Raw genomic sequence first — 21,153 nt, 5'->3', positions numbered from 1 at the left:
TTGATCACCTCGTCCACAGTTTCTGTCTTGAGGTTGATCGCAGTCAATAGGACCCGCCATTTGGCTGTCAGAATACCAAAGGTACATTCAACCATTTTTCTTGCTCTTGTGAGGCGGTAATTAAAAATGCGTTTTGTTCTTGTCAATCCTCTGCTAGAGTACGGTTTCAAAAGGTGTTCTGACAGCTGGAAGGCTTCATCCCCTACACAGACAAATGGCATAGGTGGACCAGATGTTTGCGGCAGCGGTCTAGGTGGTGGGAACTGGAAGGTGTTTCCATACAGTTTACGCCCCATGGCAGACAGTTTGAAAACTTGAGAGTCATTGGAGCGGCCATAGGCCCCAATATCAACCACAATAAATTTGTATTCCGCGTCAGCGATGGCCATGAGGACAATTGAAAAATATTTCTTGTAATTGAAATATTCCGATCCCGATCCAGCTGGCTTTACAATGCGGATATGTTTCCCGTCCACAGCGCCCAAGCAGTTGGGAAACTGACATATCTGTTGAAACTTGTCAGCAATTTCAATCCACCTCTCTGTTGTGGGCTCTGGTAAAAACTCTTCAGCTAAGGAGTCCCACAGTGCACGGCATGTGTACTTCACTATTCCAGATATGGTGGAAATCCCGAGTCTGTACTGGAAATGCAGTGACGAAAGGGATTCTCCAGTTGCAAGAAATCTGTGGAGAATTAAAAAACAATAAATTAGTTTTAAATCACAGCATTACATACCAAAACTGAGCTATAACACTTGGAGATACAAACTACCACCAACAAGATTGCAGTGAAAGTGTGCTCTGATGCGATCACATCCAATAAATGTGGCTTACCTTAAAGTCACCATCAGACGCTCTGTGGGTGAAACAGAGAAGCGGCAATAGGTGTCCGCTTTTCTTATGAGGTGTGCAATGCGCTCCACCAAGTAATCAAAATTCTCCATTTTCATCCTAACATATCCAAAAAATTTATCCGGGTCTCGTCGAAGGTCCATGCAGAGTGTAGAATAGACCCCACGCGTCATTCTCTTGGCTGTGATGGGGTGGATCCACAAACGTCGTCTACGATGCCTGATGCGCTGCTGTCTCGCTCTCTCCTTCTCCAGAACAATCACCCTCAAACGATTCGCCTCCGCTATAAAATCCGCCAAATTCTTCAAAATATTTCCAATGACAACATCCAGTAACTTGCTCTTCTCTCCAACCTGCACTTTCTCCTCTACAACCTGTCAAAGAAGGGCTGTAGGAACATGCTATATATAGTTTTCCAGTAGCCAATCCCGTTCGGAAGGCCACAAGGGTCAATTTTAAAAACCGGATCCGGCGTAATCCGTCGAAAAACGGATAGAAAAACGGATGGACCGGATGAGACGGATCCGGTTTTGTCTGTCAAGAAAAAGATGGATCCGGCAGAAAACCGGATCCGTCACATCCGGTTTTACTAAACATTTGCCGGATCCGGCGTTCCGGCATGACGCCGGATCGCGCCTGACGCCGAAAACCTGAAGTGTGAAAGTAGCCTTAGGGAGGTTAGTAGACAGCGGGAGCAGAAGAAGTTCAGTTTTGGAGAGGTTGAGTTTCAGATAGAGAGCGGACATGATTTTGGAGACTGCGGACAGACAGTCACTGGCGTTCTGTAGTACAGCGGGGGTAAGGTCGGGGGAAGACGTGTATAGTTGTGTGTCATCAGCATAAAGATGGTACTGAAAGCCAAATCTGCTGATGGTCTGTCCAATTGGGGCCGTGTAGAGAGAGAAAAGAAGGGGGCCAAGGACTGAGCCCTGAGGTACCCCGACAGCAAGAGGAAGAGGAGATGACGTGGAGCCAGAGAACAAAACACTGAAGGAGCGGTCAGAGAGATAGGAAGAGAACCAGGAGAGTGCAGTGTCCTTAATGCCTAGTGACTGGAGCCTAGAGAGTAGGAGATGGTGGTCAACAGTATCGAAAGCTGCAGATAGGTCAAGAAGAATGAGCAGAGAGTGGTCACCGTTACGTTTTGCTGTCAGAAAGTCATTGGTCACTTTAAAGGGAATCTGTTACCCTTTTTTTGCCCTATTAGCTGCCGGCATAGACATCGGGGGCTTATCTACAGCATTCTGTAATGCTGTAGATAAGCCTCCGATGTAACCTGAAAGAGAAGAAAAACACGTTATATTATACTCACGGAGGTTGGCGGTCCGGTCCGATGGGTGTCGCCGTCCCGTCCGGCGCCTCCCTTCTTCATGCGATGACGTCCTCTTCTCCCATCCTGTAATGGCTCCAGTGCAAGCGCACTGCACTGCCCTGTTGAGGGCAGAGCAGAGTCCTGCAATGCTCAGGCGTCGGGAGAGGTCTGGTGCCTGCGCACTGCAGAATTCTGCTCTGCAGAGCAGTGCGCTTGCACCGGAGCCATTACAGGACGGGAGAAGAGGACATCATCGCATGAAGAAGGGAGGCGCCAGATGGGACGGTGACACCCATTGGACCGGACCGCCCACCTCGGTGAGTATAATATAACGTGTTCTTTTTCAGGTTACATCGGGGGCTTATCTACAGCATTACAGAATGCTGTAGATAAGCCCCCGATGTCTATGCCAGCAGCTAATAGGGCAAAAAAAGGGTGACAGATTCTCTTTAAGTATTCCTTTTATTTTTTGAGCAGTGTATATTAGTAAGTACATCAAAATAATATCCTCAACACATTTGTTAAAATAAAGTAGACAAACTCTTTAAGCATCATACTCACCAGAGTGACTAGTCCGTCCATGAAAAGAATATGCTGGGCTGGAGTATTTAGTATAGTCGTGGCCCACAAACCCTACTGTAGGGGGCAAGTTATATCGTCCAGGTCCAGGACCTAAGAGTGTGGAAGAATCAGTGATATTTCCCACTAAAACATACAAAACTATTTCAATGTAGTACATGAGTTGAAGATGTGCAGATAAAAGCTGGATATCAATCCTAAGAGATGAGACTTTGGCTGGTCAGAAATTTTTTACAAACATTTTAATAGAAGCCCCTCCTTCAGGATCCCAATCTATTTGCATCTATCCATCTGTAAAATCCAGCGCATCTATTCACTTCACAGACAACCCATTGATTTCAATGACAGTTGTGGAATGCACTGGAGTCACTGCAGGAAATAAACACAGATTACAGATGATCCATGTGACTTAATGCTACAGCAACACACCTTTTGATCAGTTTATCATTAGAGACCGGTCTATAAAAAGGATATTTTTGAAAGTGGACAGTTTCAGTAGTTATAACTTCAAAATATGATAAATGAGGCTCTGCTGATATAAAGTGTATCTGCACATTCTGGTTTCCTTGCAGAATAAGCTGTCATGTGTGTACATGATGAGTAAGAAAATTTTCATACATCATAAGACTTGTATCTTGTGTTTATGAGCAGATTTTACATCAGTAATAGAAGCTTCTGCAATTTCTTTTTGTCACTCTCCACCCCTGTCTCCCTCCAGCTTTTTTTCCCAACCTTCTCAGAAAAGATTTTATAGCATGGAGTGTAATTTGATTGCTCACTGAAGACAGATTTGTATACAAATCTGAGCAGTTTTTAGGTGCAAGATGATAATAAGTGACAGGTGTGTTAAAAAAGAGGCTTTTTTCTGAAATAAGATATATTACAAAGATTGTTATTTTTACTTGTATTGTTGATTTATAAAAAATAATTAAAAATATGGTTACTATGTAAGTCATAGACTAGTAAAGCATACTATTCTATAAAATTGAAAATAATTTAAAAAATGTATGTGTCAATGGAATAAAAAAATAGATCATAACTGAAGCATATTATCATAGTCTGCTCTCCTGATCAACATTTCTCACACTGGTAATGCCCCATTTTATTTATAATAACCCCTGGAGACAGATTCTCAGCAGATCACTGTCCGGCTCATAGTCATGAACAGCTCATTTATATGTAAGAAAAACGTGGATTAAGACATCAGATCACCGATATCAAGGTATCATGTTATTCCTCTTCCTAAGACCTACATGGCCATATAGACGGCTTAGGAGGGCTGAGCCCACTCACAGATTCCCTTTAAGGTAAGGTAGCTTTATTGTACCATGCATGGTAGTTTTAGCTAGAGATAATTTTACGTTAAAAAGAAAATGCATCTATCAGATAAATCAAAGACAAGATTATGCAGACTAGACTGGGCAGACAGATCATAATATCTTTACATCTAAAAGGTATAAAGATAAATTAAAGGAACGCTAAAGGACACGCAAGAGGTAGTAGCTTTTCATCCGCAAGCTGGAAACATAAGGAGATGCTGTTTAATAGTGATATAGTAAATAGTAACACTAATAGCCCCTAAAATAATACTTACCAGTCTCCTTTGCTGCAATCATGGGTGGTTTTCTTTCTGTATGCTCTCTTATATTTTGCGACTCACTTGGCAATCTCTTCATAAATAACTGTTATAAAAAAAAAAGTTTACTACAAATGTTCTAAGTCTATTGGATTCAATAGAACTTAATAATGTCACCTCTTCCTTATATAGCTACCCCAATTTTCCAGTCTTTGAATGAGTGAAGATGTCTTGTCTTGTCATAGATGTCCCGTTGCTACACTACAGGTCACAGCATGGTAATGTGACCTGATGATGTTGTAACAAGTGTAAGCTTATCCCATGGCTGTCTCATCAACCCCTCCCAAACATACCCATCAGCCCCAATCACTCTGGTTCCAAGTCACTGGTGCAAGACCAGTTCCATTCTGACTATTACTCAAGCTTATTTAACTATTTATTCACTTAATAAGTTACCATGCTTGCTGCCGTGCTCTCTAAAGTAACACTGTCATTTAAACTTGAAATATGCAGTATTGCTTAAAGGGAACATGTCAGGTCCCCTATGCCCTCCAACCCAGCAGCATTCACACATATAATATAATAATAATACAATATAATAATAATAATAATAATAATAAATAAAAAATTACTAAATTCCCTCTCTAACCAACTCTTTATAATGTTATTCACTTAAATTCATGTTTAAAAAAGTATTTATAACCTCCGTTGTTCATATGCTAATTAGGTCTTTGACTAGTTGATAAAGCATTAGTTTCCCAGACTTGCTGGCCTTCTTTATGTCATCCCTGCAAATCTCATGCAGGGCCGCCATCAGGGTATTACTGCCCTTACTGCTGTATGGGGCCAGGTGAGCAGCAGGACAGAGGTTGGCCCACAGGTCCGGGTCCCCACTTATGTGCTTCTGCTCACCGAGCCCCATCGTGCATTAAAATTGCGGCGCACACGTCGGCGCTGGGGCCCGGGAGCTTTCTCGGATCTGTGCACCCACATACTTGACATAAGGAAGTAGATGTGGTCAGTACACCAGATTCTGCTTGTGCCTTGCGGACAGCATGCTTTCTTTTTGCGTCCAAGATTTTCCTATCTTCAGCTGCATGTGTGTTATGATGAGTCACCGAAGGAGGAAAAAACAAAATACCAGCTAAGTCCAGAAAAACCAGAGAGGTTGGCAGCTATCGGATTGCAGACCCCTGAACCTATCCACAACAACTAGCAGTAGCCGTGGGGGGTTCCTACGGTGCCCTAGACCCCTCGATCACAGCCGGAGAACTATATAGCCTAAAGACAGAAAGGGGGAAAACTAAACTGCCCCAGAGCAGACCCCAAAGCAATAGGCAGCCCCCAACATATAATGACGGTGAAGCAAGATGAAAACACTAACACAGATAGAAAGATAGGTTGAGCAAATGATGGGGCCCAAGCTAACTACATAGGACAGGATAGGAAGGCTGCTGTCTGCCATCCGCAAAAACCCTATCAAAATGAGCCAACCGACTGATAGGAAAAACAGGCCCAGAAGTCGCTAGGCTTCAAAAGACTATATCAGCACTCAGGTATATTCTGAAGACAGAGCAAAATATCAACAGATCAGAGACAAAAATGGAATTCAGCTCACCCCCGGCCGGGGATGGCAGAACTCCCAAAAAACAAGGCAAAACAAAAACAAAACTGAAGAGTACAAAGCAGAGCAGAAAAACTTAGCTTTGAGATGCAGGAATCAGACTGGTCTCCAAGAATCCAGCAGGAAAATCATCAGCCAGGAAGAAGGGCGTCGGCAGCCTTATATCCAGTCCTCAATTCCAGCCACCCAGTCATCATCTAGCTGCCCAGGTGTTTGGTAATCAGTCTCACTACCTTCCTTCACTAGAGGAGGGAGTTCATCAGACCTCAATGGTGAAGGGAAAAATGAACTCACAACAGTACCTCCCCCTTGAGGAGGGGTCACCGAACCCTCATCCATACCACCAGGGCGATCCGGGTGAGCCCGATGAAAGGCACGCACCAATCTTTCGGCATGAATATCAGAGGCAGAGACCCAGGAATTATCCTCCTGACCATAACCCTTCCACTTAACCAAATACTGGAGTCTCCGTCTAGCCAGACGGGAATCCAGTATCTTCTCTACCTCATATTTCATGTTACCTTCAACCAATATAGGGTCAGGAGGTGCCACCACAGGAACTACTGGTTCAACAAACCTCTTCAACAAGGACTTATGAAACACATTATGAATTTTAAATGTGACAGGAAGAGCCAACCGAAAAGAGACCGGATTAATAATCTCCAAAATCTTGTAAGGCCCAATAAATCTAGGCTTAAACTTAGGAGAAGCCACCTTCATAGCGATATTTTTTGATGACAACCAAACCATATCACCCACCTTAAACTGGGGACCAACGGTCCTACGCCGGTTGGAAAACCGCTGGGCCTTTTCCTGGGAGAGAGACAACTTATCCACTACTTGGTCCCAGATCTGGTGCATTCTCTCCACCACAGTGTCAACACCTGGGCAGACAGAAGGCTCCACCTGCCCTGAAGAAAATCGAGGGTGAAAACCAAAGTTACAAAAAAAAGGTGACATCAAAGTGGCAGAACTAGCTCTATTTAAAGCAAATTCGGCCAAGGGCAAAAATGAAACCCAATCATCCTGATCGGCAGAAATAAACATCTCAAATACGACTCCAAAGTCTGGTTTGTTATCTCCGTCTGCCCATTGGTCTGAGGGTGAAACGCAGAGGAGAAGGACAACTGAATTCCCAGCTTGGAACAGAAAGTCCTCCAAAATCTAGACACAAACTGAACTCCTCTGTCAGATATAATGTTCTCAGGAATCCCGTGCAAGCGAACCACCTGTTGCAAAAACAAGGGCACCAACTCAGAGGAAGATGGCAACTTAGGGAGTGGTACAAGATGGACCATCTTAGAGAATCTATCACAAATCACCCAAATAACAGTCATTATCTGAGAGACAGGCATATCAGAGATAAAATCCATTAAAATATGGGTCCATGGCCTCCTGGGCACCGGCAAAGGCATCAACAAGCCACTAGAGCGAGAACAAGGTTTAGACCGGGAGCAAGTCCCACAGGACTGCACAAAATTCCTGACATCACGAGACATGGCGGGCCACCAAAAAGATCGACTCACCAGATCTCTAGTACCAAAAATACCTGGATGACCAGCCAATGCAGAGCAATGAACTTCAGACATCACTCTCTTCCTCCACTGGTCAGGAACATACAACTTTCCACTGGGACAACGCTCAGATTTGTCCTCCTGAAACTCTTCCAGAGCACGTCTCAAATCGGGCGAGATGGCAGAAAGAACTACCCCCTCGCCTAAGATGGTAGCAGGCTTAGTCACAACAGGAGAATCAGCAAGGAAACTCCTAGAGAGGGCGTCTGCCTTGACATTCTTAGTGCCCGGAAGAAAAGAGACCACAAAATCAAAACGTGTGAAAAACAAAACCCACCTAGCCTGTCTAGGATTCAAGCGCTTGGCCGACTCCAGGTAAATCAAATTCTTGTGGTCAGTAAGGACCACGACTTGGTGTTTGGCTCCCTCCAACCAATGTCTCCACTCCTCAAATGCCCATTTCATGGCCAACAGTTCCCGATTCCCCACATCATAGTTACGTTCGGATGGGGAGAACGTTCGGGAAAAGAAAGCACAAGGATTCATTTTAGATGTCACAGGATCTTTTTGGGACAACACCGATCCTGCACCAATCTCAGAAGCGTCCACCTCCACCTGAAACGGGAGTGAGACATCAGGTTGCCGCAAAACCGGAGCAGAAGTGAATCTTCGCTTCAGCTCCTGAAAGGAAGAAACAGCCTCCGGAGACCAATTCAGCACATCAGCACCCTTCCTAGTCAAATCCGTCAATGGCTTGGCAATACCAGAAAAATTAGCTATAAATTTCCGATAAAAATTAGCAAAATCCAAAAACTTCTGGAGGGCCTTCAAAGAAGTGGGCTGAACCCAATCATAAATGGCCTGTACCTTGGCCGGGTCCATTTCAATAGTTGACGGAGACAAAATAAATCCCAAAAATGAAATCCTCTGTACCCCAAAAAGGCATTTCGATCCCTTGACATACAGGGAATTCTCCCTCAAAATCCGGAACACAGTCCGAACATGTTCCACATGAGAGTCCCAATTCTTGGAGAAGATCAAAATATCATCCAGATAGATAATCAAAAATTTATCCACAAAGTCTCGGAATATATCGTTCATGAAGCACTGGAAGACAGAAGGGGCATTAGTGAGCCCAAAAGGCATCACCAGGTACTCAAAATGTCCCTCCGGAGTATTAAACGCCGTCTTCCATTCATCCCCATGCTTAATGTGAATAAGATTATACGCCCCCCTGAGGTCAAGCTTGGTAAACCAGCAAGCACCTTTAACTCTGGAGAATAGATCAGAAATCAGGGGTAACGGATACTGATATTTAACAGTAATTTTGTTGAGGGCACGATAGTCAATACAAGGCCTTAATGAACCATCCTTTTTAGCCACGAAAAAAAAAACAGCACCTAAGGGTGAAGAGGATGGTCTAATATGACCCTTCTCCAATGCCTCCTTAATATAGGATCGCATAGCCTCGTGCTCGGGTACAGATAAATTGAAAAGCTGACCCTTGGGGAATTTACATCCCGGGTTCAGCTCAATAGCACAGTCATAACTCCTATGAGGAGGCAAAGACGCAGACTCATTCTCACTAAATACATCATAAAAGTCAGCCAAATAGTCAGGAACATCATGTGACTGGGGAGAGGTGGAGAAAACAGAAGCATCACTAAGGGCACACCGACAACCCCAACTCACCACAGTCAAAGATTTCCAATCCAGAACTGGATTATGGATTTGCAACCAGGGAAACCCCAGAACAATGGTATCATGCAAATTATGCAACACCAAAAATCTGCAATTTTCTTGATGGTCTGGGGCGACCCGCATTACCACCTGGGTCCAAAACTGAGGTTTATTCTTTGCCAAAGGAGTAGCATCAATACCCCTCAAAGGGATAGGCGTCCACAGAGGTGTCATAGGAAATCCACAACGTTTAGCAAAATCCAAGTCCATCAGGTTCAGAGCTGCTCCTTAATCCACAAAAGCCTTGGCGGAAAATGTGGACAGGGAGCAGATCAGAGTAATTGCCAGAAGAAACTTAGGTTGAACACCACCCACAGAAAACGTGTGTGCACAACGTTTCTCTCGTTTAGGGCACACAGAAATAATATGCGAGGCATCTCCACAAAAAAAACACAGCTTATTACGCCTTCTGAACTCCTGACGTTGCGCCCTAGACAAAACTCTATCACATTGCATAGGTTCAGACATTTGATCAACAGGTGGTAACATCTCTCGTGTAGTTTTGCGTTCACGTAAACGCCGATCCACCTGAATGGCTAATGACATAGAATCGTCAAGACCAGAGGGAACAGGAAATCCCACCATAGTATCTTTTACAGTTTCTGACAAACCCTTCCGAAAGAGGGCTGCCAAGGCACCATCATTCCAGGTAGTAAGGACCGCCCACTTTCGGAATTTTTGGCAGTACAACTCTGCCGAATCCCGACCCTGGCTTAATGCCAACAGGGTCTTTTCAGCCTGATCAATAGCATTAGGTTCATCATACAACAACCCCAAGCTTGCAAAAATGTGTTGACATTATTCAGAATAGGATCATCAGGTTTCAAAGAAAACGCCCAATCCTGGGGATCGCCGCGCAGCAAAGAGATGACAATTTTAACCTGCTGCACGGAGTTCCCTGACGAGTTAGGCTTCAAGGCAAAAAATAATTTACAATTATTCTTGAAATTCAAGAATTTAGACCGATCCCCCAAAAATACATCAGGAGTAGGAATCCTTGGTTCAGCAGCATGTGAATGAGCAAGATAGGCGGAAATTCCCCGCACTTCAGCAGCGAGCTGCTCCACACGATCAGACAATTGCTTCATCTCCATTGAGAGAAAAATTCCCCCTACGGCCTCAGCGATATAGAGGAAAAAATATGCACACAACAAAAAAAACCCTAGGATCTGCGGTATGGCTGGTGATTCTGTTATGATGAGTCACCGAAGGAGGAAAAAACAAAATACCAGCTAAGTCCAGAAAAACCAGAGAGGTTGGCAGCTATCGGATTGCAGACCCCTGAACCTATCCACAACAACTAGCAGTAGCCGTGGGGGGTTCCTACGGTGCCCTAGACCCCTCGATCACAGCCGGAGAACTATATAGCCTAAAGACAGAAAGGGGAAAAACTAAACTGCCCCAGAGCAGACCCCAAAGCAATAGGCAGCCCCCAACATATAATGACGGTGAAGCAAGATGAAAACACTAACACAGATAGAAAGATAGGTTGAGCAAATGATGGGGCCCAAGCTAACTACATAGGACAGGATAGGAAGGCTGCTGTCTGCCATCCGCAAAAACCCTATCAAAATGAGCCAACCGACTGATAGGAAAAACAGGCCCTGAAGTCTCTAGGCTTCAAAAGACTATATCAGCACTCAGGTATATTCTGAAGACAGAGCAAAATATCAACAGATCAGAGACAAAAATGGAGTTCAGCTCACCCCCGGCCGGGGATGGCAGAACTCCCAAAAAACAAGGCAAAACAAAAACAAAACAGAAGAGTACAAAGCAGAGCAGAAAAACTTAGCTTTGAGATGCAGGAATCAGACTGGTCTCCAAGAATCCAGCAGGAAAATCACCAGCCAGGAAGAAGGGCGTCGGCAGCCTTATATCCAGTCCTCAATTCCAGCCACCCAGTCATCATCTAGCTGCCCAGGTGTTTGGTAATCAGTCTCACTACCTTCCTTCACTAGAGGAGGGAGTTCATCAGACCTCAATGGTGAAGGGAAAAATGAACTCACAACACATGTGCTCCTGAAGTGATCCTGCCCCGCCAACCTGGACGATCCAGGGCAAGCTCTTCCTATTAATTGATGTTGACTTTCAGGTTTTTAAGAGACGCTTTAAGGCAGTCTTTACAGCGCTTCTTCTGCCCCCCAACTGCTTCCTTTCTTGGCACAGTTCTCCGTACAGCAGTTGTTTCGGTAGTCGGCTGTCAGGCATTCTGACCACATATCCAGCCCACTTGGCTTGGACTTTCAGCAGGAGAATGTAAATGCTGCAGAGCCCAGTTTGTTCCAGAATTGCCGTGTCCGGGACATTGTCTTGCCACCTGATGTGGAGGAGTCTGTGGAGGCAACTCATGCAAAAATGATTAAGCTGTTAAGCATGCCGGCTGTAGACTGTCCAGGTCTCGCTAGCATAGAGAAGTGTGGTGAGGACCACCGCACAGTAGACCTTCAGCTTGGTGGCAAGGCTGAGTCCCCTTCGTTCTCAGACGTTTTTACGCAGTCTCCCGAAGGTGGCACTGGCTTTGGCAATTCTGTTTTTAACCTCAGCATCTATGGTTAGTTCACAGGAAAGTGTGCTGCCTAAGTAAGTGAAGTTATCGACTGCTCTGAGGATTTGCTCCTTCACTGTGATACGTGGCTCCTTGTATAGTTTCCCTGGAACAGATTGATACATGACTTCGGTTTTTCTAGTGTTGATCTCGAGACCAAAATTGTTACAAGCTTGAGAAAAAGTCCATTTCATGCTGCATCTGCTGTTATCCATGCTAGCGTTAAGAGCGCAGTCATCAGCAAATAATAATTCACGGATAACAGTCTCATGCACCTTCGTAACCGCCTTCAAGCGTTTTGGGTTGAATAGCTTGCCTTGAGTCCTGTACCTAACCTGGATTCCATCTTCACAGTTGTTAAAGGCATCACTTAACATTGCAGAGAATAACATACTGAACAGGGTTGGAGCAAGCACACAGCCTTGTTTTATGCTGTTTGTTACTGGGAATTCCTCAGATTTGCCATGATCTTCCACAGACCGTCTCTACTGACTGTGTCGAAAGCCTTAGTCAAATCAACAAAAGTCACACAAAGCTCACTGTATTGCTCCTGGCACTTTTCCTGTAGTCGATGTGCTGAAATTAACTTTTAGACACCATCATTAAGCTATAGAACAATGAAATAGAGACATCCCAATTGACCATCCAACACACCTTAAATAGGACAGTTTCCATCCAAAACACATAAAAAACTATATTGTCTACAGCCAAGCCATCAGAAACAATCGTATATGTTCCAACCCCATGGCTAGACCTTGGTCGCCTGAGAAAGACCTTTTTGAATCATGGCTACCATCCAAGAACAATTGAAAACCAAATTACAAGAGCCATCAGAATATCCAGGAATCACCTGCTACATTACAAAGCTAAAGAAGAAAATAACCTGGTGCCTCTAGTGGTCACCTACAATCCAAATCTGGAGGTGCTAAGGGGAGCTGCATGGAAATTACAACCTTTACTACAAAAAGATGCCTGATTACAATCCATATTTCCAGACCACCCACTGCTGTGTTTTAGGCAGCACCAAATTTAAGAAGCATCATTGTCACAAGCTTCCTGTCCTCCCCAACAGCTGCAGGAACCATTCCTTGCAACCAGAAAAAAATGTAAAACCTGTTCATTTATAATGACCACGGACAAGATAAAGATCCCCAACTCATCATGACTACACAATCCCAGGTACATTCAGATGCATCACTTCTAATGTGGTGTACCTAATCATTTGTACTGATAGGAACTGAAGGAGTTAAATTGAGTTCTGTCTATGTTGCATTCTCTTGTTTAAAACCTTATCTGTTCTTCGAGGAGATGTCTCAGACATCTCCCTTGTGAACCAAGGTCAAATACCTCTGCTTTTTCGCCTAAATGACTTTCTTTGTCGAAAACAAGTTGTAAAATCATTTGTACTGCGCATGTCTGTAAACATTTAAATTCTTTACTATAAAAGACGGAAGCCTAACTGATAAGCCAGAGGCGTCTTGGAGGCATCCTGAGTTGTATTATACAGCTGGTGTCTGTGTAGTTCTTCTCCACGGAGCTGATTTAATTAGAGACATATGATGCTTCACACCCAAGAACATCGGTCCTTCAGATGAAAGAGTAATCTGAGGGATCCCGACAGTTTCCTGGCGCCCGAAACAGGGACCTGATATAGGCACCTCTCCAAGACTACCCGATCTACAGAGCACTCCAGTTACTGATGAAATTGTGAACAGCAGACCTAAACACCTGGCCAGGTAAGAGATCAATTTTTCTCTTCTCTGCTCTTCATAATCTATCATTATAACTAAGGTCCGTATAAAGGGGAATCTAGTAGAGGAGGGGGCCGTAAAATCAGGTCCATATAAGAACTCTGAGGAAATCGGGTGTGACACGCATATGTAATTTCTGCTCGAATGAGAGGTTACTGTAGGTTCTGTGTGTGCACAGCTATTTTTAGAAAAAGAGCTGATGCAAATCAAAATGGGAGAGGTCTGACATTACGGAATATAAGGCTGGGTGAACAGTTCATACTGCGCAGCCCGGACGGACAAGTTTTTCACAATAGACGGTTCCGCACTAGGAATAGAGGAGGTTGTTGAATGGCTACTTTGATTTGAAAGGTTGTGGAAAGTAGAAAAATAAGCTGCACAGTAGGTATTCGTTCAAAGAGTGGTGATATTGCCTAACTGGGTCATGTGACAGCGTCCTTCCGGGGAGGTCACCGCCTAAGCTTAAATCAACACCCTTTACGAATAAACCTTGTGACAGATAAGAGTGTGACCGAATGAGCACAGGACCGTGAAATGAGCCTGTGACAGGATATGACTGAAGAACCCCAGTAGATGGACACTTTATTTACAATCCTGTGTGTTGTGGGAGTATTTCTGTTCGGATGCTACATAGCATATAAGTACACGAAACACGTAGTACACCGAGGAACAGACACTCCATTTAGCCTGTTAGCACCTTAGGAAGAAGGTAACGAGGTATAGTAGAGCCTAGTCTTGAGCTTACCCAATACACCACCTAAGGCAGGGGACTAACAGGAAGACAACAAGAGAGACAGGATAAGAATAAAAGATAAGATGGGGAACAGTCAGGGAAAGATACCTGAAGAAGGAAATCGGTTATGTGATATAATTGAGGATAGATATGGAAGTAGTGCAGCAAAGAACCTGGAAAAAGTATTAATCAAATCCAAAGTGCAAGATAGGCAGGCTGTGTGAATCCTTGTATATATGTCTATGAGAACCTCTGAATAAGATGAGAGATGTGTAATTGAGTAAAAAAAAAAAAAAAAAATCAGTGAATGAGCACGTATGAATGAATCATCACACATCATTTTTGTGTCAAGAGATTTGTGACCTTTCTAGTTGTGGTGGAATCCCGGACAGATGCGTTATAGATATTTCAAATCTACATCTGAGACTGAATGAATTGAGTAATGATATAGTTCGTGTTATATGTGGCATTACATTGTAAAGTTTCCTGAATGCATTTGGCCAGAAAAAGGGCAAGGCATGGTTAATCTCATTATACAGTTATCTGCCCTTACAGTGAAATCCCGTGATTTTGAGTTTCTTTGTAGAAATTGATTTTGATAAGTCTAAAGAACTACAGAATTCTGTGAAGGACGACGCTGCATTCTGATGGGAGGGGGGAATGATACCGCTGCGTAGTTTTTCTTCTCCCTTCGCTCTTATCTCTGCTGAGTGTGAGCTGTGCTCAAAATTCTCTGTAATTCTATCCGTAAGGTACACGCTGAAAGATTTGTGCATTTTAAAGCAACAGTACTTAATTGAAGATTGGAAGTTAAAAGTAAGATATGGTGCCTAATTTAGAAGGGAATTGTAAGTGATTGTTTGGTCATTGTAAGTGATTGCTTGGTCATTAATGTGTTTGAACCTGCTTCTAGTTGTGTGATTGATTTGTATAGCAAATTGTGTCAAATTACAAGAGACAGAGAAGGAAGGAAGCAGTAAAACAAGTGGGACAAATATTGAAAAAGGCAAAAATACCAGAGTGTGAATGTTTGGATGTACAAAAAGGCACAGACAAGGGAAGAAAATAGCACGTGAATAAATGATGCTTGAGAATGTGCAGCAGTGTGGAAGGTGTATTATGAATGTTTGATTGACAAAGTGTAACCAGAGACCCAGACAAAACAGATGGACTTGTAAACACTGTGGTCAGACTCAGATAAACCCAGACTGAATAGCTACTTGTGTGACCTGTGCTACTGACCTAAGAGAATTGCACTAAATCCTATCCAGACAAGATCATAAGAAGCTGACATAATAGTGTGGATAGTGGGTAGTGGGGACATTGGCCCTTGAGGAGTAAGCTGACAGTAGACATCAGACGGCCAACCCCATCAGGACCTAGAAGTGTGAATAGAATAAGAAAGATACAGGTGTATTATCCCTGGAGCCCCTCTGACCAGCTAGCTTTGCTGAAGCAGCTGCCTGCCCCTGAGGACCAACCATTCCCGTTTTACAGACACACAGATGTGACAAAGAATCAGGCTTGGGGCATGGATGATAAATCTGCACGATCTGGGGAGACGTACTGTGAGTCACTAAGACAATGGGCTGCAGTGGAACAATCAGAGCAGTCTGTACTCCTGACTAATGTGACACAGCAAAGAGGAGAGAGAGTAGAGATATACCTTGGACGGTTACAGCTGAAATGGGCAGACATGGGGTACATTTGCATAAACCCACTTGATGTTAGAATACTGGTGAATGCATTCATTGACGGTATGAACAAAGACTTACGAGACGCAGTACAGACAGCCAGACCTGAATGGAGACATGTAGATCCGAAAGACCTCCTTAAGGTAGCTAAAGAAATTGAGCAAACAAGGACAATAAAACGACCTGTCATGTATGCTGGAGCACAAGGAAAAAAGTGGAGAAGTAATAGGAAAGGCATGTGAGATGACACTGACGTTTCTTATGACAATCTATTCCCCACATGACATCCATGCCATACTCCTACAAGTTCAACCAAAACATCTGTCTATGGCCAGACAGCTCCGACTTGAGTGTGCTCTACTAATTCCTGAGTATGTCACTCCTCAAAAGATGTAACGTTCTGAATCCAGCCACCCTCCTGCCTGTGGATTCAGAAAAGGGGGAATTGGTGACCGTATTGGCAAGTGAGGAAGGATACTTTGACATGACGCATGAACATGTCTGCATAGAACTGATGAGTCAGGAGACAGTTGGGTTTGCACACATTCATGAAAAACCTGTTCCTAATGCAGACTTTGAGTTTCTTTTTTGTAGATGGCCCCAGATACCACCAGGATGGACGATTCTACACTGGATATGCAGTAGTATCCTCACATGAGGTAATCCGAGCGGACCACTCTCTCCTCACATGTCGGCGCAGGAGGCAGAGTTGAAGGCACTCACTGAGGCGTGTAGAGCCGCTGCAGGTAAAGTCGCTAATATTTTCACAGATTCGAAGCCCATTAAAAATGCAGAGCTGGTGAAACAATTGATGGAGGCATTGATGTTACCAGTCCAGGTTGGCATTGTCAAGGTAAAAGCACACACAAAGGTGACTCCGTGGAGGTAGAGGGCAATAGAAGGGCGAACGAGGCTGCTAAAATAGCACAAGGCGGCCTAGAGAGAGCAGTGGACGGTGGCGGGGAGTCAGCGTATTCCAGCCACATTGGGTCTAGATGTCCTGAAATCCCTCCAGCAAAAGGCTGCCCAAACAGAGAAGGTACACCGGGGGAGACTGGGAGCTGAGCTGAACTCAAATGGAGTATGGGAGAATAAGGATAAAATGTGCCCACCAAAGTCCCTGTTCCCAATCATGGCGCAAGCAGCACACGGCCCCAATCACACCTCAAAAAGTCACATGTGTGCCATGGTAGATGCCTTCTGGATCGCTCCTGGCTTCAGTTGCGCAGCCGCGAAACTTGTACAATCATGCCTCATCTGTGCACAGCACAACCCAGGTAAAACAGTAAAAGTCCCTAAGAAAGCGACACCTAGGCCTCTCTACCCGTTTCAGAGACTGCAGATTGACGACATACAGCTACCAAGGTAGGAGTGTATGCAAATATCCTAGTATGTGTAGATCTCTTCTCTGGATGGCCAGAGGCCTACCCGGTGAAAACGGCTACAGCTCGAGCCACTGCAAAGAAACTGGTGATGGAACTAGTACCACGATTCGGTGTCCCTGAAACAATTGAATCAGACAGAGATCCAGATAGTGTGGAAGGAACTCACTGTCTACAACCTGGTGATTACGTATATGTCAAGAAACACTCCAGAAAGACCCTTGAACCCCGATGTCAAGGACCTTACCAAGTACTCCTGACAACGCCTACTTCTGTTAAGTTGGAAGGACGACCAACCTGGATCCACGCATCGCATTGCAAACTAGCCACAGGAATTAACAAAGCATAAGAGTGCATAATGTTTTGGTTTGGTTTTGTTGCATTATCTGTAATAATGGTAGCTGCGTGGGATAGTCTAAATTCTCCAATGTCCTTGAATAATAAGTTTATACAACATCATGAAAAATTACTGAATGATTGGTCAAATCATTTGCTGGATCTGCACACATTCACCAGTATCAGCCACTAGTATTCCGTTCCTTGTTATTCCTGTGCCACCCGAGGAATTATTTGCCTGGACCAGTTGTTCTGATACACTTGCTAATAAGGCCACAAATAATGTGAAGTTATGGAACACAACTGTTGGAATACCTATTGTGGGATGGGTAGGATACCCTTGGTGGCAGGGTAATCTTTCAGGAAGTAATACATACCTTCAATATCTGGCATATAAAGGGGGGGCTTGGGTACCCAGGAATAGAACTCGATTAACCTACCTGGGGCAAATTCCAATGTATGGCCTACAAGTTAGTTTTAATGTAACTTCCCACTCTACTGATGCCTTCAAACCAATACTGCTAGAAAGAAGGTTGCATAACACGTCCTGGGAGTATTCCAATTTATTTCCCCAGGGCAATAATGAAACTTGTATTAATATTTCAGGTAATATACCTTGCAACGAGTCATCTGGATATGAGAAAGGAACTCCCACCTGTGGAAATCCCGATGTAGGGTATTGTAGCCCTTTACAATGCATATAAATGGTTGCCAGTAGGGGTAAAAGGTGCTTGTACTCTGGGTCGTTTGACTCCAGCTACCTTTGTTATTCCGAATGACCAGTTGAGTACTCAGAGCATACCTAAACACACGTTGTACAAAAGAGCTGCTGACAATACACCTCGCCTCTCTGGGAGACCACATATAGTGCAGATGAGTGTGGCTAATAAAATTGTCAGCTCTATTTTTATTTATCCTATGATTACTCAAATGTGGGATAAATTAGTCAGGGCTACAGATTACTTAGATGACCAAATATGGGATATATTGGATATATTGAACACCACCGTTGCTGTCCAAAATCATTGTTGTTTGTATCTTCGTAATATATGTGCTATTGAAACTTGTTTTTTGGTGTATCTCTGTATGCAAGAAAAGATGTAGAAATAGATAAGGAAGTTTGACTGTAAACAACAAGAATTTAACTATTATTCCTTTGAGTCCTAGATTGACATCTCATTTCTGGCATGAAGGAGCGTACTCTTGCAATGATGGACGTGGCTTCAGTATCTGGGGGATGGAGAAGGTAGAAGACCTGTCTCCCTTGGGCAACCCGTCGGCCTGGGATAGTACCTGGTGAACGAGCCACTATCCGCTGTTGTTGCAGGATCCAGTGTTCCAGATTGTGGAAAATGAAGATGTCAAAGGGGGGAATGATAGGAACTGAAGGAGTTAAATTGAGTTCTGTCTATGTTGCATTCTCTTGTTTAAAACCTTATCTGTTCTTCGAGGAGATGTCTCAGACATCTCCCTTGTGAACCAAGGTCAAATACCTCTGCTTTTTCGCCTAAATGACTTTCTTTGTCGAAAACAAGTTGTAAAATCATTTGTACTGCGCATGTCTGTAAACATTTAAATTCTTTACTATAAAAGACGGAAGCCTAACTGATAAGCCAGAGGCGTCTTGGAGGCATCCTGAGTTGTATTATACAGCTGGTGTCTGTGTAGTTCTTCTCCACGGAGCTGATTTAATTAGAGACATATGATGCTTCACACCCAAGAACATCGGTCCTTCAGATGAAAGAGTAATCTGAGGGATCCCGACAGTACTAAATGTCCAACTGGGGGTCTGTATGTGGTTGAGACAGGGCAAAAAGAGAACAAGGATGAATTCTCATCTTCACACAATAAGAAAAAATAATGGATCTACCTGTGGCAAAACATTCTTGTATCCCCGGTCATAGCATGATGGACATTAAATTACTTGTATTAAAAGGTAACTTCAAGTCTTTGAGAGACAGAAGAGTCTGGGAGTATAAATTTATGACAACCTTTGACACACTCAGTGCAGGAATGAATGTGTCGCATGTGTGGTGCCCACAGGAAAACGATTGCCACAGTGGCTTTGCTTCCCTCTAGGGGGAGTGATGTCATGCCTGGGAGCAGTGAAAGGATCTCTTTATCAGGTAGTTCAAGCACACAACACAGTCCCTACTCCAGGCCAGCAGAGGGAGCTCTGAACCTAACAGCAGAGGAGCTGCTCTCTGTGGTCAGGAATAGGAAGTTAGTTAGTTAGAGTGTAGACAGGGAAGAGTGTGGATGTGTGGAGACGAGCTGGGGACTAGAACTAGAGCAGAGCTCGTCCCCAAGCTGAAGCACAGAGGCCGGATGCCGGAGTCCGAGGCTGTGTGGATACTAAAGGTCCCACAGCAGAAACCGGAGGAACAGAGGCTGTAAATGCTCTGTTCCCAACTGAGACTCGACACAGTAGCAACATGTGAGCCAGAGACGCCATTAAGGGCAGTTCATGAAGGAGGCTACAGCTTCCTGTCATGCGAGTGAGGTTCTAAGTAACAGATAGAAAGAGGAACTTGTGTGGAGTTCAGAACCACAAGTGCTTCAGAATAGCGCTAGAAAGAAGACCTCACAACCCATCTGCATAGAGAGATTCCCAAATTGCTTCCAGGCTGACCAACTCCTGTACCATCTGTAATCTGAGTCCTGGACTGTACCTACAAAGCGCAGTAAAAAGTAAAAAAAAACTGCACACTGTTTTGTCCTTTGAATTCTCCCTGCATCTCCTTCTCAGCACTGCTACATCCCTTGCTACCTACTACTTCCCCATCTATTTCTCAACCTCTTTCACCTGCCCTGGGACTCAGCTCTGCCTGTGGGGAGCTTTACCAACTCTACTGCATCATCATCAGTCCCAGAGGATCTGCACTGCAGCTGGTCCCTTCTGACCAGATATCACAGGTGGCGTCATGAATACTCTTTACAAAAACTCTTTCTTTATCATCCCCTGTAAATACACCCCTTTTATTGGATACCCAGGGCCATGGACCAGGTCACCGCCACTGTGACACTGCCCCTTTAAGAAGCAGCCCGGTACCGAGTACCCCACTTGCCATGGCGGGCGCTCCAACTTGGCATCACGAATAGGATATTGAAATCCGGTGTCACCGGGTCCTGTGTGCCGGAAACTGTACTGTGTGCTATAGACTGTATTGAAATTGTGCAATTGCCGCCATTACAACAACACATGGCGCGCAGGAAGCAGAGGGGGCATGCCGTCGTGGGCAGAGCCTGAGAGAGAGCGCGAAAAGAGAAGTGTTGCACGTGAAGATATCAGCTGGCGGGAAGCAAGGAGCTGAGTCCTGGAATCCCGGCGTGAACCGTTCATTCAGCCTGCGGCGCTACAGCCTGGTAAGCTAGTGGAAATTCAGAGCCTGGCTAAAGCTAACTAGGGGGGAAGAGAATGTCTGATGCAGGAGAAGATGTAGCCACCCTACTCCCCACAGCACCGCAAGATGCAGGGACAAGTGCAGCCGCAGTTTCCATAGCCCAGCAGAATC

The 21,153-nt window shown here is 44.4% G+C and overlaps 1 protein-coding gene and 1 long non-coding RNA gene across 2 annotated transcripts in view; one reads left to right on the top strand and one right to left on the bottom strand.

The window, feature by feature from the left end:
- CIMAP1D (CIMAP1 family member D) overlaps positions 1-12,119 on the bottom strand; it is a 283,639-nt gene extending 271,520 nt beyond the window's left edge. The window contains exons 1-3 of the mRNA XM_073586331.1: positions 11,682-12,119; positions 4,338-4,425; positions 2,726-2,836 (exon numbers count right to left, since the gene is read on the bottom strand). Coding sequence (XP_073442432.1) covers positions 2,726-2,836; positions 4,338-4,425; positions 11,682-12,119 — 637 coding nt within the window. The remainder of the gene's footprint in view (positions 1-2,725; positions 2,837-4,337; positions 4,426-11,681) is intronic.
- Positions 12,120-12,978: 859 nt separating this feature from the next.
- Positions 12,979-19,288, top strand: LOC141098470 (uncharacterized). The gene is made up of 2 exons (XR_012234246.1): positions 12,979-17,653; positions 18,245-19,288. It is a non-coding gene; the product is annotated as an uncharacterized lncRNA (long non-coding RNA).
- Positions 19,289-21,153: the final 1,865 nt, after the last annotated feature.

Source organism: Dendrobates tinctorius, unplaced genomic scaffold (assembly GCF_039654945.1).
Source record: "Dendrobates tinctorius isolate UK_male_01 unplaced genomic scaffold, ASM3965494v1 ptg000092l, whole genome shotgun sequence".
NCBI classification, from domain to species: Eukaryota; Metazoa; Chordata; class Amphibia; order Anura; family Dendrobatidae; genus Dendrobates; species Dendrobates tinctorius.
This window is presented reverse-complemented; position numbering and strand designations above follow the sequence as displayed.